The 15,795-nt window shown below is 34.3% G+C and overlaps 1 protein-coding gene across 8 annotated transcripts in view; it reads left to right on the top strand.

Annotated features, from left to right (window-relative positions):
* LOC111620157 (sialin-like) overlaps nt 1-13,742 on the top strand; it is a 59,456-nt gene extending 45,714 nt beyond the window's left edge. For 5 of the 8 annotated variants that reach the window (XM_023362040.1, XM_023362069.1, XM_023362055.1 and 2 more), the window contains 8 exons: nt 11,832-11,850; nt 11,925-12,108; nt 12,177-12,310; nt 12,382-12,531; nt 12,607-12,739; nt 12,800-12,955; nt 13,036-13,121; nt 13,204-13,742. In XM_023362040.1, coding sequence (XP_023217808.1) covers nt 11,832-11,850; nt 11,925-12,108; nt 12,177-12,310; nt 12,382-12,531; nt 12,607-12,739; nt 12,800-12,955; nt 13,036-13,121; nt 13,204-13,449 — 1,108 coding nt within the window. In that variant the 3' untranslated portion in view covers nt 13,450-13,742. Of the gene's footprint in view, nt 1-134; nt 228-6,288; nt 7,078-10,491; nt 10,581-11,338; nt 11,542-11,619; nt 11,851-11,924; nt 12,109-12,176; nt 12,311-12,381; nt 12,532-12,606; nt 12,740-12,799; nt 12,956-13,035; nt 13,122-13,203 lie in introns of those variants that run through there. The other 3 variants (XM_023362048.1, XM_023362061.1, XM_023362031.1) reach the window with 3 other exon arrangements.
* The last annotated feature ends 2,053 nt before the right edge of the window (nt 13,743-15,795 follow it).

Below are 15,795 nucleotides of genomic sequence, written 5' to 3'. Positions count from 1 at the left end.
AATATTTAAAAATGCGATTTTAACGGTTTTAATTTCATTTAAATAATTTTTGAACAGAGATTTAAATTTATTTAAAACTTGAACGCGATTAAAGCATGCGAGAATAACGTAATAATTTGAATTAACAAGTTATTTCTTTTTCATTTCCAGCACTTAACGCGAATTTAGAAAAATTCTTCAACTTTAATGAGCGACACGCAGCACAGCAAAACACAAAGAAGCGAAGGGTGAGTCGAAATTATTTTCCCTTTATTAATATAATTTTATCTTCGTTACTTCGCATTAAATGTATTAAGAAACAAGAAAATAATCTTGCCAATGGGTCGTAATACGAATTGACATTATGTCACGTGAGGTCGTGTCGAAATTTTCGGTACTAAAAATTTGCTAAATCATTCGTTGGTCCCCCTCACCGGAGCGATTTAAATCATAATTCTCTTCCGTTTATGCAATATTCTTCTTGTTTTTTAAACCAATATCTTCGTATGTGGACCCAAAATTTTGGATATTTACGTAATTCATTCTCCTGCGTGCCATGGGTGTAAATTCTGTAAGTGTATACATATTCATATAATATACTTTTTAGTTTTCCTAGTGATAGTCTACAAGTATTATATATAAACATTTTTTTCTGTTACTTTTTAATGTATTTTAATTAATAATTAATTATATTTGTTTACTATAAGCACACGAATCGGCGTAAATCATATTCTAAATTAAATACTCGAATCCAAAAAAAGAACCGAAGTCGATGGCCATCCCGACAACATTGAAACAATTAAAGAATTCTTCCCGCAGATGGCACTGTACTACTATTGAAAGTAAGCCAACGGGGTCCAGAACGTGCTATGCACGTGATTTTTCAAATTTTAAAATAAATCTATTATTAAAAAAAAACAAAAAAACAAAGTTTTCCAAACTAGCTTAAGCCATTACTGCTTCAATGAACGTCATGTTTGCAGTATGAGATGCGAATCGGAGTATAATCCGCACATACCGTTCGATGGCTTTTTTTTTTACCATACTTATTAATTTCGTGCATTCTGATATTTCGTTTTCTAATTTTTCTCGCATTTTTTGGATGGTAACAGTCACCGTTGCTTCAAAAATAAAAATTTCCCCGTCAGGCTTTGAGTTTGGTCGAACCAATGGTGCACTAATTCGAACCTTACTGGTTCACAATGCGTTACTCCGTAACCAGGTAGGTCTGCACATCACTTGCTTGACGTCTGTAAACCGTTTTAAGTGTCCTTTAACTCGTCTGTTGCAATACATCACGCCTATTGCTATAGGTGAGTTATCTTAGTTATACCCTCTATTTATAACAGTAAAGTGACCAGTAATTTTAAACGGCCTCGACACACAGTACGAAAGTTAAAAAACAAAACAAAAAAAAGCTTTAAATTTTTTGGCTATGTCAGCCAAAATGAGACCGTGGCCAAAATTCCCACGAAATCGCGCGCTTACTTTACAACTTTTTAACTTTGACCCATTTGCGATTAATTCGGTGCCGTCGTTAGTTTTGACTATCAGCAATAAAAATTTCCCTAGTTTACTCCAGTTTTATGGCAGAATTTCTAACTCCTCTTCCATAAATCTTAGTTTTTTGGCTCCGCTCCAAAATAAATATATACAATACCAAGTATAAATGCGGTTAGATTCGATTCATGATTTATATTGCAGAAATTATCTCCTATCTGTATCATTCTCCTTCTGACAAGTCAAGTTCAAGTAGATAATGATGTTTATTCTTAACGCTGATTTTTCTTTCTTTTTTTTTTCTTTTTTCTTTCGAAATACAGCTTTATCACAGTTAGAAACCTCGCTTAAATAGAATGATGAATATTAATCGACGGAACTTACCTCCCCACCGATTATAAATCAATTTATTTAATCATTCGTTAATTGTCGTGGAGTGAAATTAAAGAATCGCATTGTTTTTCTATTACAGTAAAAACCTGTGTAAATCGGAATCCGCACGGTTTTCCCAGTTTGGCAAATTTCCGTTTCGAACGGGTTTCTTTTTAATCGATTCATACCGAAGAATTTTTTCTACTTAGGCAGGTTTCCGTTTTATTGAGGTTCCGTTTTGGACAGGTTGTACTGTATAGAAGCTGCTTTTTTGTGCGCTTTGAGAAAGATGATGAATATTTTTGGTTAAAAGGTAGGCCTACTAGAAATATTTAGATTTTCATGCCCTTTAGCTGATGAGTGCACAAGACGATGAATAATTCCGAATTTAAGTTACCAACAGAATGAGTTAGCATTAATGTAAAATTCACGAAATAAGAAATATTTTAATCTTTCACGCAATCTCGTAAAGTAAAAATAGAAATAATAATAATAATTATTATTATTAGCGATAACGTGGGATGAAGATGACACTCGGGAATAATAATAATAATAATAATTATTATTATTATTTCTATTTTTACTTTACGAGATTGCGTGAAAGATTAAAATATTTCTTATTTCGTGAATTTTACATTAATGCTAACTCATTCTGTTGGTAACTTAAATTCGGAATTATTCATCGTCTTGTGCACTCATCAGCTAAAGGGCATGAAAATCTAAATATTTCTAGTAGGCCTACCTTATAACCAAAAATATTCATCATCTTTCTCAAAGCGCACAAAAAAGCAGCTTCTATACAGTACAACCTGTCCAAAACGGAACCTCAATAAAACGGAAACCTGCCTAAGTAGAAAAAATTCTTCGGTATGAATCGATTAAAAAGAAACCCGTTCGAAACGGAAATTTGCCAAACTGGGAAAACCGTGCGGATTCCGATTTACACAGGTTTTTACTGTAATAGAAAAACAATGCGATTCTTTAATTTCACTCCACGACAATTAACGAATGATTAAATAAATTGATTTATAATCGGTGGGGAGGTAAGTTCCGTCGATTAATATTCATCATTCTATTTAAGCGAGGTTTCTAACTGTGATAAAGCTGTATTTCGAAAGAAAAAAGAAAAAAAAAAGAAAGAAAAATCAGCGTTAAGAATAAACATCATTATCTACTTGAACTTGACTTGTCAGAAGGAGAATGATACAGATAGGAGATAATTTCTGCAATATAAATCATGAATCGAATCTAACCGCATTTATACTTGGTATTGTATATATTTATTTTGGAGCGGAGCCAAAAAACTAAGATTTATGGAAGAGGAGTTAGAAATTCTGCCATAAAACTGGAGTAAACTAGGGAAATTTTTATTGCTGATAGTCAAAACTAACGACGGCACCGAATTAATCGCAAATGGGTCAAAGTTAAAAAGTTGTAAAGTAAGCGCGCGATTTCGTNTATTATTATTATAATCCCGAGTGTCATCTTCATCCTACGTTATCGCTTCCATAAATACTCGCATCCAACTCTGAACAGAAACTTAAATCGATGTCAAAAAATAACGTAAAGTATTTTTTTAATAGGCTAAAAACAGAAATTTCTATTTATAACTACAAAAAAATTATCGATTTAAAACTGAAAGCAAGCAATGACTCATCCAATAATAATCTTCGTTTCAGTTTCAAACTAGCGAATAAAACGTTTCGTCACTTTCCCAGTACCGAACAATACCTTTCTATTTTTAAATACTTTACTAGTCAATAATATTTATATCCGTATCAGCTTCCTATTTATTATATTTGTTATCGAATGAATGAAAGTTTAGGCTGTTCTACTGATAATTGCATATATTTTTATTAATAAGTTAAAATTCTTTGTGCTCCTCCTCCCTAAATCGCTCTTTCTTGTCCTCTCGTGAAAGTTTTGCATCGAAAAAAGTAAATAATATTGACACTATTTTATAGGACGTATGTAAAGATAAACTTTATTATTACGAAAGCAGTTTAGATAAGTATAAACAGTTCGCAACTCGTCGTTGTATTAAATACACTAGCGTTAGTCAATAAAAATTACAATTATTCATTTAATATTCTCATTAGCGTAACTGGGGATGGATCAAAACCCCCTTACCTTTGTAAATAAATAAGTACAGGAACAAGATTTGAACGAGGCAAATTTACTTGAACACGTGTCTAACACTTATGTTAACGCAAGTTTACACTTCATCTAGTGTTACTGGGGTGAAGTTAGGTTCTAATCCGGGCTCTCTTAATATCGTTACTAAATATTTTTCTAATGATCTTTTCCTACTTACAGCCAAAATTTCTGTGATAAATTTCTCACACCAAACTATTGCCTTTTTTTAATTAATCGAACGCAGGCTTAACTAATTGTTTAGCTTTCTGTTGATCATAATAGTCCATCTTTTTAAATAAGTTATTTATTGTGAGAACTTTAATTTTCTTAATTAGCCTTCGCATAATTGATGATTTTCTATTGAGTGTGACGTTTTAGGAAACTAATAAACTAAGTATTGTTTCTTACCTGACTTTCCTACTTATAACACTACGCCAACTTACCTCTTTACTGAAATTCCTTTAAGGTTTGCAATTAGAACCTTATGTTACTCAATAAATTTATTATTTTTTTTCTATTAAACAAAAGTTTGTTTTAAACACAGAATGAATCCGACATACCGTCTAGTCTATAAATTTCCAAAATACATTTTGAGTTTATCTGAATTGTTAAGTAACCAACCAAATACAAGCGAACATCTGTTTAATGCTACTCCTTGTTTGCCTACGAAGTTGGCATTAAATTGAAGTATCTCAAACAATAAGAACTATATATACACAAGTTTGAAACAATTTCCAATTATGTATCACATATCACGTGATACTTCACACATTATTGGAATTATGCTGTGTAAAGCAATGAAAAATGTTACTTAACTAATCGTTTACCTTAAGTATGATCCATATTTGCCTCAACAAACAAATTTTGCCCTGTTTCTTTAACTAATTATTTATGAAATGTTCTTATTTCTTCTTCTGTCGCTTATAAAATCTTTCTTAAACTTACCTTGCAGAACATTTTAACAATCCAACTTATAAATTTAAAATTTTCTTATTCACTTATGGTTAACAAGAATCAAACAAATATGTTGTTCTTGTTAACACTGTACTTTATATCAAGTCTACTTACAAATTTGAACGATCAGTTAATAAAAACCCTTTCGACTAGTCGTCATTGAATAACTATTACAGGAAAAAATATATATATATTAAAAAATACCAGTTTAAACGGGTTTAAACTGAAAAAGAAAATAGTATTATCTCCGTCGTTGTCGATTCTCTTAAATCTTACTTTACAACAGCCGTAAATCAGTTGTTCTCTCGTTTTCTCTTAAATTATGTCTATCTTAAAACCTCTTGGTTGTGTAAGAGTCGATACTCGACCTTGATGAGAGCTTGGTAACAACCGAGATAAACAGTACTTTTGTCAATAGAAATTACTCTAACAATAATTTCAATTAATTTAAATCTGGCGAACAGACATTCCGACGGAAAGCAGGAGGAAAAATTACAATTCTGTAGAAATCCGAGAAATAATAAATACAATTAGATTTTCTTGCAACCGACAGACATTCCAACGCTTTTTTTTCCTTTTTACTTTATATTTTGATGTGCAATTTTAAGAATTATGAAATGCGGCAAATGCTGTGTACACCTGTTTCATAATTGAATTTCGATTTGTTCGACTGGAAAATTCTTGTATTGTATAACGCAGTAGGCCGAATTTTAAATAACTTTATGCAATTGTTACTTAATATAAAACCCATAAAGAGAAAATTTACTTAGAAAATACATTTTAGCAATTATTTTTTAATTTAATTTTTAGATTTATCAGGTATTTTCCACAAAAGACGTTCGAAAATTGTTTACTAAAGCTTTAGAACGATTGAATTAAGATGTATCTGGTGTATTCTCGTGTTGATAAAGTAAAAATCTGTACACAAAAGCAGGAGATTTCAACCTCCTAACTCAATTAAAACATACAAATTAGATGTTGAACAGTTATTTTGTGAATATTTTTGTGATTTTTAAGCTCTATTTTCAATAGTTTCGTTAATTATTCAAATATTACTATTTTTCCACAAAAACTGCTACTAAATTTAAGTTTCAGTGTCTGGTTTGATGCAAAAGGCGATAAAAACTAAAAGAATGTGAATTTTATGAGCTCTTATCGCATTAAATATACTTAATCTTTCTTAGAAATATATCTTTGAAAATGCTACCACACCATTGAGTTAAACAATACAACATAATTTCGTTAATAAATGTTGGATTCTTAACAATTTACGACTTTAAAAAATTCTAGAGTTTTATTTCAGCAAAAATAACTGGAAATATGCCGTAAAAATCTACCAAAAAAAAGAAAAAAAAATTAAAAAACGTTTCCGTCTCCACACAAGAGTCAGAACCAAAAATTCTTTATTTCTTCGTTTCAAGGGTTATATCGAATTAAATTAAAAAGAAAAAATATCGGACAGTACTTGATATAATCTGTCAAAAGTCACAAAAAACGCCTTGTTAGATTCAATTAACATGGCAAATAAGAGCGTCCTTCTCCGGCTCGACCACAAACAGGTCCAAGGACTCGAAGAGTACATGGACCCACTCCACGTCTCTATCCTGACCGAATGCCATCAAAGAGGAACGTGTAATGGCCGCCACAAACACTCCGGATTACCTTTATAAAGCGGGGCATTCTTGCAGTTGGAGCCTTTCTCACTCATGGACGTGCTTCATCTGTCGGCAGGACATCTTCGGTGTCAATGTATTCGATCCTATCTATATTTATATAAGAGGCGATATAGAGGTAAAATGACCTCGTGCACTCTGAACTCGTCCTCTCTAGCCCGTGACGTCAACACGATTCTTTCCATCCTGCCCAGCCATTGAGTTCAGGTAGAGTGGCCCGGAACGGTTAAGGGAACCCGTGCTCTCCATGGCATCACCGAATTGGACGGTCCGGCCCTGGATCCGTTGACGTCACCCGCATTCAAACCGGATGATACATTAGTCTTCGTTTGTCCTTCATCTTTCCACTAGTTGTAAGTGTTTTCCCTCTTTCTTAGTTAGATTTGGCTGCACTTTCCACCCGCTTCATGCTACGGATGCCGAAAAATTTTGCCAATCTTTCCCACTGCTGAACCCCCAAGAAGTAAGTTTGCTTCTTTAATTTCTCTTGAAATTTTGGGTTTAACGCGGGAGGAAACTTTACAGCTACCAAAATCTTAATTATAAATTCGTTTAAAGCGGGAGGGGCAAGTTCTGACTACACTCGACCGGTGCGGAAATTTACCAGATTAGCCATTTTACGGAAAAAAATCGGGTACCTCGAGTAAGAAAAAGCACAAAAATTCAGCAGATGACCTTCCGATAAAGAGGATAAATCTAAAGAAATTTATGTTAATTGGGATACAAAGAGGATAATTTTCGAGTAAGTAATTCCTTCCTGTCTTTTTTCTCCAAGCAATAAACAAAAAATAAAAATAAAAAAACATTATGTGAGAAACGTTCGACTTTAACCTTGCTTAAAGGTTGGATGTAGTTTTCGAAAAGAAGAGCACAAAGAAGAGTTTGCTACATAATCGCTTGATCGATATATATATAAATACGGCAAATAGCGGTGATGAAAATGATCAGATAAGTAATATGACCTCCCTGTACCTCATGCATTTTACGTTAGATAAACGAATTCCGTCCGAAGGAAAGGAAAAAAAAATTCTTAAGCCACACTCAAATAGCAGGAAGGACGAGTGAATTTTTTGTGGCACTCCCTTCCTCCATTGAACGTCGAGGACGTTTGAACCGTAATGGATCCCGATAAGAAAACTCGGTGGAAAAATACCAAAAAAGAATTAGCGCCGTGCCGGATAATTTCTTAAGTATATAGCTAAAGTCTTGTTTATAAAAGGAAAAAAAAAAAAAGAAAAAATAAGTCGCGACCCAAAAGATAAACTTCCATATGCTACTTTTCTGAGATACCAAGAGATTGATTTTCCTAACCCGGTGCCACCATTGAAGACCAATTAAGTGCTCTATCAAACGCACCGTAATTTTAACTTCAGATAGATTATTTCGTACAGTAAAATGGCCATAAAAAATCTGAATTGACACTTCTGAAAATTAGCTTCTGTTCGATTCCTCTTGATGTAAAACGATAACCAATGATGATAGACGAGTCGCGTTTTTCGTGGTTCCATCGTAAAATATGCAGATTGTACTACTTTATTGTGATTCTAGTTAAAACGAAGCTCTGTTTACTGTGTTGGTATTGTCGCAGTTTGTATTTACGTAACACGGGATCGGGAACTTAGCTTAAGTTTCCTTGGGAGCGCACGAAATTAGCAGCTTTGTTTATACTCCGTCTATTTATTGCAGTTAACAGCTTTTACTCGGCTTAGATAAAATTGATAAAATAGCTGGTTAGTACAATAATTTCGCGTCATTATTTAATCGTGTGACAACGTAGATTTGCACTAGAGCTAAAAACTGAAGAGAACTCGCTAATTTAAAATGGAATTAGCACCAAAAACTCGACACGTGCGTTTAATTCTAAACCACGACAATTGCGTAACTTGACTGATATTCGGGGCATTAACGCATTAAACAAAATAGTTTAATGATAATTTTAATCATTTATCCAAAATATTAAGTACTGTATATAGTAACTGTATACAAAAAAAAATAGTTTAGAACAACTGTTAGTAAATATTAGCAATAGCAAATTGTCAGTCGGTATAAAAATACGAGAAAAATACTTTACCACATCTTTTAAAATTTACTTCGATATTTTTATATGGATTAACAATAAATTGCTTCATACAAACGAAAATTATGTAATAAGTAGATATTACTGCTAGCTATTTAACTGCTTGCGTGGCAAATGACACCTTAATCTCCGTTTACTTAGTATCTAAACGGCAAGGAAATACAAAAACAGAAAGGGAAAAAAATCGTTTTATCTTTAACGAATCTATAAATATGACAATTTCTTTAGTAATTCTGTTAAATTTCGTTAATTCGTTTTCGTATACGAGTAAAAAAATCATTGCAGACAAAATATCATTCTTACTCGCTACTACTGCAGCCTTGGTATTTTCTGTAATACTGCAAATTACATTTGCAATAAGAGAATATTGTGTTAGCGTATATTTAATTAGAAGCGCGTCTATAATAGTTATCATAATACTTTATTAAACAACAGCTGTTATCACAGATCGTCTACGTTAATGTTTAAACGCGTCCTAGTATTTACACGTACCCCTTTCTAAATCAACAATACTTTTTGTTTTTTAAACAAATGCTCCTACTGACCACCTGAGTTTGTACTATCCATACTTATACAGGGTGTTTATACACTTATATGGAGAAGGGGTCGTACTTTGAGGATTTGCAACGTACTGCACTACATTGCAAATTCGACAAGTTACTTCCATATTGTTAACATTTTTTGAAGCACCCTGTATATTGCAAAACTGAAAATTCGATGTAAAATGCTTGTAGTCTTCACGCTCACTTACTACAAAGTAAACGAGCACGAGATAAACATCTCTTATTACTGTTAAGTACTATCTTAGGAATACAGTTAACAGATTTAAAAAAATAATTTAAATCTTCGGCCTCAACCTCGCTAATTGTAACATTTCGAAGACGGCTACAATAATAAATATTTCGAATTTCCCTTTAATATTGAGGTGATCCGTAAATTACGTAATCGTATCCTCGATCGATCCTCTTAATTGTACTAAGGAATAATGCCCAGCACGGGGTACCGAACGTATAATTTTATTGTATGACGCGAAAAAAACAGTAATATAAACAGTACGGTTCGCTAGCAACACTTCGGAAGCAAAACTGGAATCATTCTGCTACCTACCCAGGGTTGAGACGTAACGTTTTTGTACACACGCTCACCCTTGTAACGATTGCCCGAATACCCACCCACATATTTGCATTACATAATTTATGGACTCGGCTTAAAGCGAATCGTTAATACCCCTTTAAAGTGAATCAATAGTGATTCATTTCTTTCCTTACGATGCTTAATGTACGAATCTGTAACTCAACCTGGAGCCTTATTTGAAGGAAAATTCCTACGAAGGAATTTTTCTCTGATATTTTAGCAAGAGGGGTTCAACAAACGTAACGATTTCGATTTTGTAAAGTCGAAAAACACGCAACGCGAAATTTCGTTAGACTCGCTAACACCCGGCTATAACATAACAACAACAACTTTACATAAGAATACGAATCGAATAAATATATTATTTATGCGCACATTTTTGCAATATTTAATACATATTTTTGCGAAACTGTGCAATAAATCAGGAGTAAAATGTGATTAGGATCCCACACGAAAGAAATACGAGAATTACACGACCCGCTGTGACTAAACGGTGGCTAGGAGAATATCTCCTAAAATTTGTTAATCCGACTTGTCATTTTGATATTGATAATGAATGCTTTATCAGGGATATTCCGCTTTATCAGGGATATTCCACTTTATCAGCTAATATCACGCCGGTTAGTGCGTTACAAATGACTATATAAAGTATTGTTCTCTTTGCAGTGACAATTAGGACCATACGAATATCCAAAATATGGCATCACTAGACAAGATGGAATCCAAGTCGTCCACCACGGCCGAAAAACCCACAGGTAAGTCCAGTTTTTTGAAAATTACTCGGGATATCGCGGCACGGTCTGATAAAAAAAACATTTCTTGTGTATCAAGAAAAATCACGTTTCTTGTTAGATTTAATTATCTAAGAAACAGAATACAAATTTCTAACCATCCTCTGTATTTTCGATATACTGCAGGCCTCAGAAAATTAAGCTTCTGAGCCCTTCTCGACCTCCTAGAGGTCCCGCTATACTAGAATAACTAGCCTTAAATTTCGCCATATTTTAATCAAGTGTCGACAATTTTATTTAATACAGTAGTTGAAATTCTTACTAAATAATTTCGATTTTAAAAAGTTGGGATCTGGGAAAGTGAAAAAAAAAAAAAATAGTCAAGGTCGATTCACACGGAGCGCCAACACTACGAGAACATTGCGTCATCGATAATCTACCAATCGTATTGTCTATATCCCTGTCTGACCAATCATACGTCGAATCCTACGATCGCTTCTGCAACAGATTGTTATAAACCAAATTTAACGTGTTTGTTTTTATTCTGTTATTCGAAATGCGGAGATCGATTACACATAACGCGTTTATTACGAGAGGTACGTTTAGGTTCTCGACTGCTTCTAGAACAAGACACACAGAAGAATCCCTCTCCAACACCATAAATTGTACGAATTATTCATAATCTAAAAAAATAAGCCAGAAATTTGGAATCTACTTGAAGCAGTTGAAGGTGAATACCCATGTAAAACTTAGAGTATACATCAAGTCGTTTCTACTTTCAGAATGGATCCCCACCAGATACGTGCTGACATTTTTAACCTTCTGGAGTCTGTGCCTTCTCTACACTCATAGAGTCGTTCTCAACTTAGCCATTGTGGCTATGGTCAATTTAACCGCTTTGGAATCTCACGAAGTTAACACTACCCTATCGGACGAATGTCCGGATACGCTAGCTTACGAAAATACAACCTATAGGTATCGAGAGGTAAGCCAATCGCGTGATGACCTTTATAAATTTCGTCAGCCAAGATTTGGTACAATATTTTGTTGATTTTTTTTCCAGGGATATTTCATGTGGAGTCCCTCCGTTCAGGGTATTATCTTGGGAGCTTATTACTATGGCTTCATTACTACGCAACTGTTGGGAGGGTGGCTTACCGACATGATAGGGGCCAAGAGAATTTTCGCGGGTTCACTTCTGCTGTCGTCGCTAACAGTTTTGGCCACACCGTTCGGTGCCAACATGGGTATTCCCGTCATTACTTCGTTGAGAGTGATGACCGGTCTGTCTCAGGTAAGATTTACACTGAATTTCCAAATTGTTTTTGAAAATGGAACCATGGTAAAAGCAAAAATTTCGACTTTTAGGGTATCAGTTACACGGCTATGTATACCCTATTCGCGCGATGGGCTCCGGTTCAGGAGAGGGGTACATTAGTTTCCATCTGCATCAGCGGTAACCAAGTGGGGACAGTGTTGTCCACCGTCATCACGGGTTATTTATGCGAGTATGGTTTCGCGGGAGGTTGGCCTTCCGCCTTTTACGTTTTCGGTAAGTTTTCCATTATCGCCTACTGCGTTACCACGTTTGACACTCGTAACAACGTTTCTTACGTTCAGGTGCAGCTGGCTGTATCGTCGTCGTACTGCTCGTCATATTCGTGTACGAATGCCCGGCAGATCACCCTAAGATATCCATGAAGGAATTGGTATACATACAACAGAATCTCCCAAACATATCCCCGGAAAAGAAGGTAAGTTGTGGTGCATATTTAAAATTATAAAAGAACTGCGTACACCAAAACTCAAATTTTTGTCCATTTAGAAGAGACCAATTCCTTGGGCTAAAATACTGACTTCTCCGGCAGTCTGGGCCGTGGCCATAGCTAAATTTTCTTGGGCTTGGGGATTTTACACCCTTCTCACCAAACTTCCAGCATATTTGGAATCTGTTCTCCACTTCCCAATACAGAAAGTAAGTGCGTTGCATTTCGTGCACGTCTCGTTTACACGAAATTCCTTTTTCTTACAAAAATGATGTTACCCACAGAACGGATTTATCAGCGCCATCGTCTACGCGTCCGAAAGTCTAACTTTGGCTCTGTCCGGATGGCTCTCCGATTACTTGAGAAAGAAACAAGTGTTGCCAATCACGACGATAAGAAAAGTATTCGAGTTGATCGGTAAGTATAACGAAAATAATAATTTTCACACAACAAACTCTAACAAAACGTATTGTTTAGGTCTTATGGGGCCTGCCGCGTGCCTGATCATCATTCCACTGGTTAAATGCAACAGCATGATGGTTATTGTTCTATTGATACTGTCACTGGGTTTTCTGGGTTTCATAGGAGGGGGCGATATGCCCATCGTGGTCGACATCGCACCCGATTACGCAGGTAGGTCGAACACCCACAACACATTATAACAATCCTCCGTTATAACGCTATTTTCGATACTAACACAAATCGCCTTTCAGGAACTCTATTTGGAGTCTGTAACGGATTTGCTTGCATCACCGGATTCCTCGCTCCTTTGGTAGCCGGTCTGTTTTTAGAGAAGGGGGTAAGTTGACGAATCTTTAATTAATTTGCATCGTAGTAGACGAGAGCGCGAGTGATTTTAGGGTTCCTCTCTTTAATTACAGCAAGGCAGCATGGCGCAATGGAGTTTAGTATTCTACACCGCTAGCGGGTTTTACCTGATAGGAATAGTGGCGTTTCTGTTTATGGGGTCTTCGGATCTCGAATCGTGGGCAGTGGGCGCGACGGAGAAGACGGAGAAAGAGACGAGGAAAGAATTAATGACGCTAGAAGCAGACAGGAAATTATCGTTTGAAGTGGAGAAGGGGGGAATAAAATATTCCATTTCGGTGGTAGAGACGCCAAATTAGCATCGTCCGCACATCCACTATTTGAATGTGATGAAATTGGAAATATGTACTTCTAATCTGCAAGAAGGTGGACTCTTCGATGTTATACTGGCCCATGTTTTATAGTATTATATATATCTCGTGTTTGCATTGGTGAGAAAGGGTATGACTGGTTTTATATTTAGTTGATGCGAATGAATGCTTCGATTTTACCTTGTAAATTTTGAAAGTTGTTTAATATATTCTTTGTAAATTATTGTGTGTTCTTTTTGTATATTCCATCATTAGAATTTCAATAAAACCCATAATTGAGATTTTAGACAAATTATTCCAATTTTACACAATAAAATAATAATTAGGAAATACCGAAATTCGTCGTTAAAAAGTTGCTGGAATTTTTAGTTTATAACAGGGGGTGAATCGTAACAGAGAAACAGGTGTCGGGCGTTTGTGACAGACTACTTTGAAAGATTTAAAAACAAGAATTTACCTAAATGTTACATTATCCGCTATTTTTGACGATTGTACGAAATGTTTTTATACCCGACAAATGGAAAATGGCGCAGACAAACGTTTAAGATAAAAACTAATCAGAAAAAAATATTTAATGTTCGAATCTAATATGAGATTTTGTCAGAGTTAAAACAAATGACCTTTAAATTTCGTACATTCGAATCGTCAGTGGGGTTCGTAGGAGCGACAACCCGTAAGTTAGAAAAATGAATTTATTTACATAGCAATTGATAACGAATGGCGTAATTTACTATTCATTATTTAACGAGAATGTTGACGAATTTGATATTCCTCGAAATAAGCGTTAGAAAGTTAAATTTTCTTACGCTAACGAAATGACTTTTTAACTTTGGTCACAGCTAAAAATTGTACCCCAGACTTCGGGACCAATTCATTCATTTCTCAGTTTCCATAAGCTTCACGCCTATCACCACCATAAATTTTCTATTACGTGTCTGGACTCGCATACCGTACAACAGTATCTCAGTGCGTAACTGTACAGAAAATTAAACTTCGATTTACGACGGCTCTCTTAACGAGACATTTGCAATTGATGGTAGAGGCGGGGAATATTGTATTTGGTATACATTTAATAAATTACATAAGAATTACTCGAAATAAACAGCAATTTGTTGGATTGATAGTGTCAGATTCACAAGTGACGTCAAACTTCTCTTATGTATATCTCAAGGAAAAGATTAGATAATAACAGTAGAAAGTAATTTCATTCTTTGTAATTTATTAGAGTGAAAAAATTAAGGTAATTTATTAAGGCACCAATCCGGGCAGACTTATTATAAAATAACTAGAGAGGGATTTTTCAAAACAAAAAGATATTTATATAGGATTTGTTGTTTAGAAATAGTTATTATTGACAGTAACAGTCATTTATTTTATAAACAGTTCAAGATTACAATACTTTTTTATAACTAAATTAATGTTCTTCCATTTGAACTAATAATTTTTTTTCATAAGGAGTGGGAAAATGCAGAACTGTGGAGTCAACTTTTCTTAATCCTGTTCTCATTTTTATAAGTTACACATCTAAAAAAAATTCCTTTACCATCAACTTTATTCTCTTGCCTCTACTGAAGTGTGAAAAGTGAAAGGTATCTATTATAAACCTTCCATTTAATTTTTTCCCTCTTGATGTTTGATAACTGGTAATGTTTTCTTTTTCCTCCTTTCTTTCTTAATTAATTTTATTAAAATCAAAATTATAAGTTAAACTTAATATTCTTAAGAATATTAAAAATAAACTTTGATAAATTTAAGCAAGATTTCTTATATCTGCATTCAAAATTCCAGAAATATGAGAATCTCCATTCTGGGTTCTCTCTGGTTATCGGATGCCTAGAATTGACTTCAAAATTACATTTAGGAAATGTAAAAGTTACAAAATGCGATTTCCGATAAGATGTAATTTTGAGAGATAAAAGCAATGTAAACAAGCACGTGTTTGAAACACGTTTAGCAAGATACGTCAGTATCGATTGACAGATGTGGGAATTTAATAAAAGACCAGGCATGCAGTAAATGTATATATCCCCTTTAGAAGATAAAGGCATGTGATATCAATACAATGCATGTTGTAGACTTGTTCTGTATGAGACATTTTTCCCTCTCGTTGGACATACCTTAGGGAATAAGAGTAAATGATGATCATTCTGGCCATTTTGCAGGAATTTATGGATTATACTGTAACAAGTATCTCCTGTAAATGAGAAACCAATAAAAGTATCCAAATATAATAACACAGAATCCTGTTAATCTGATATATTTTAATCTCTACAAACCTGTATAGACAGCTTAGTAACATTGATATATACTGGTATTTAGCTAACAAATAATTTT

This window comes from Centruroides sculpturatus, unplaced genomic scaffold, assembly GCF_000671375.1.
Source record: "Centruroides sculpturatus isolate CEXI.00-Female unplaced genomic scaffold, Cexi_2.0 scaffold117, whole genome shotgun sequence".
Taxonomy (NCBI): domain Eukaryota; kingdom Metazoa; phylum Arthropoda; class Arachnida; order Scorpiones; family Buthidae; genus Centruroides; species Centruroides sculpturatus.
Note: the sequence above shows the minus strand (reverse complement) of the source record. Positions and strands in the feature narration are given on the sequence as shown.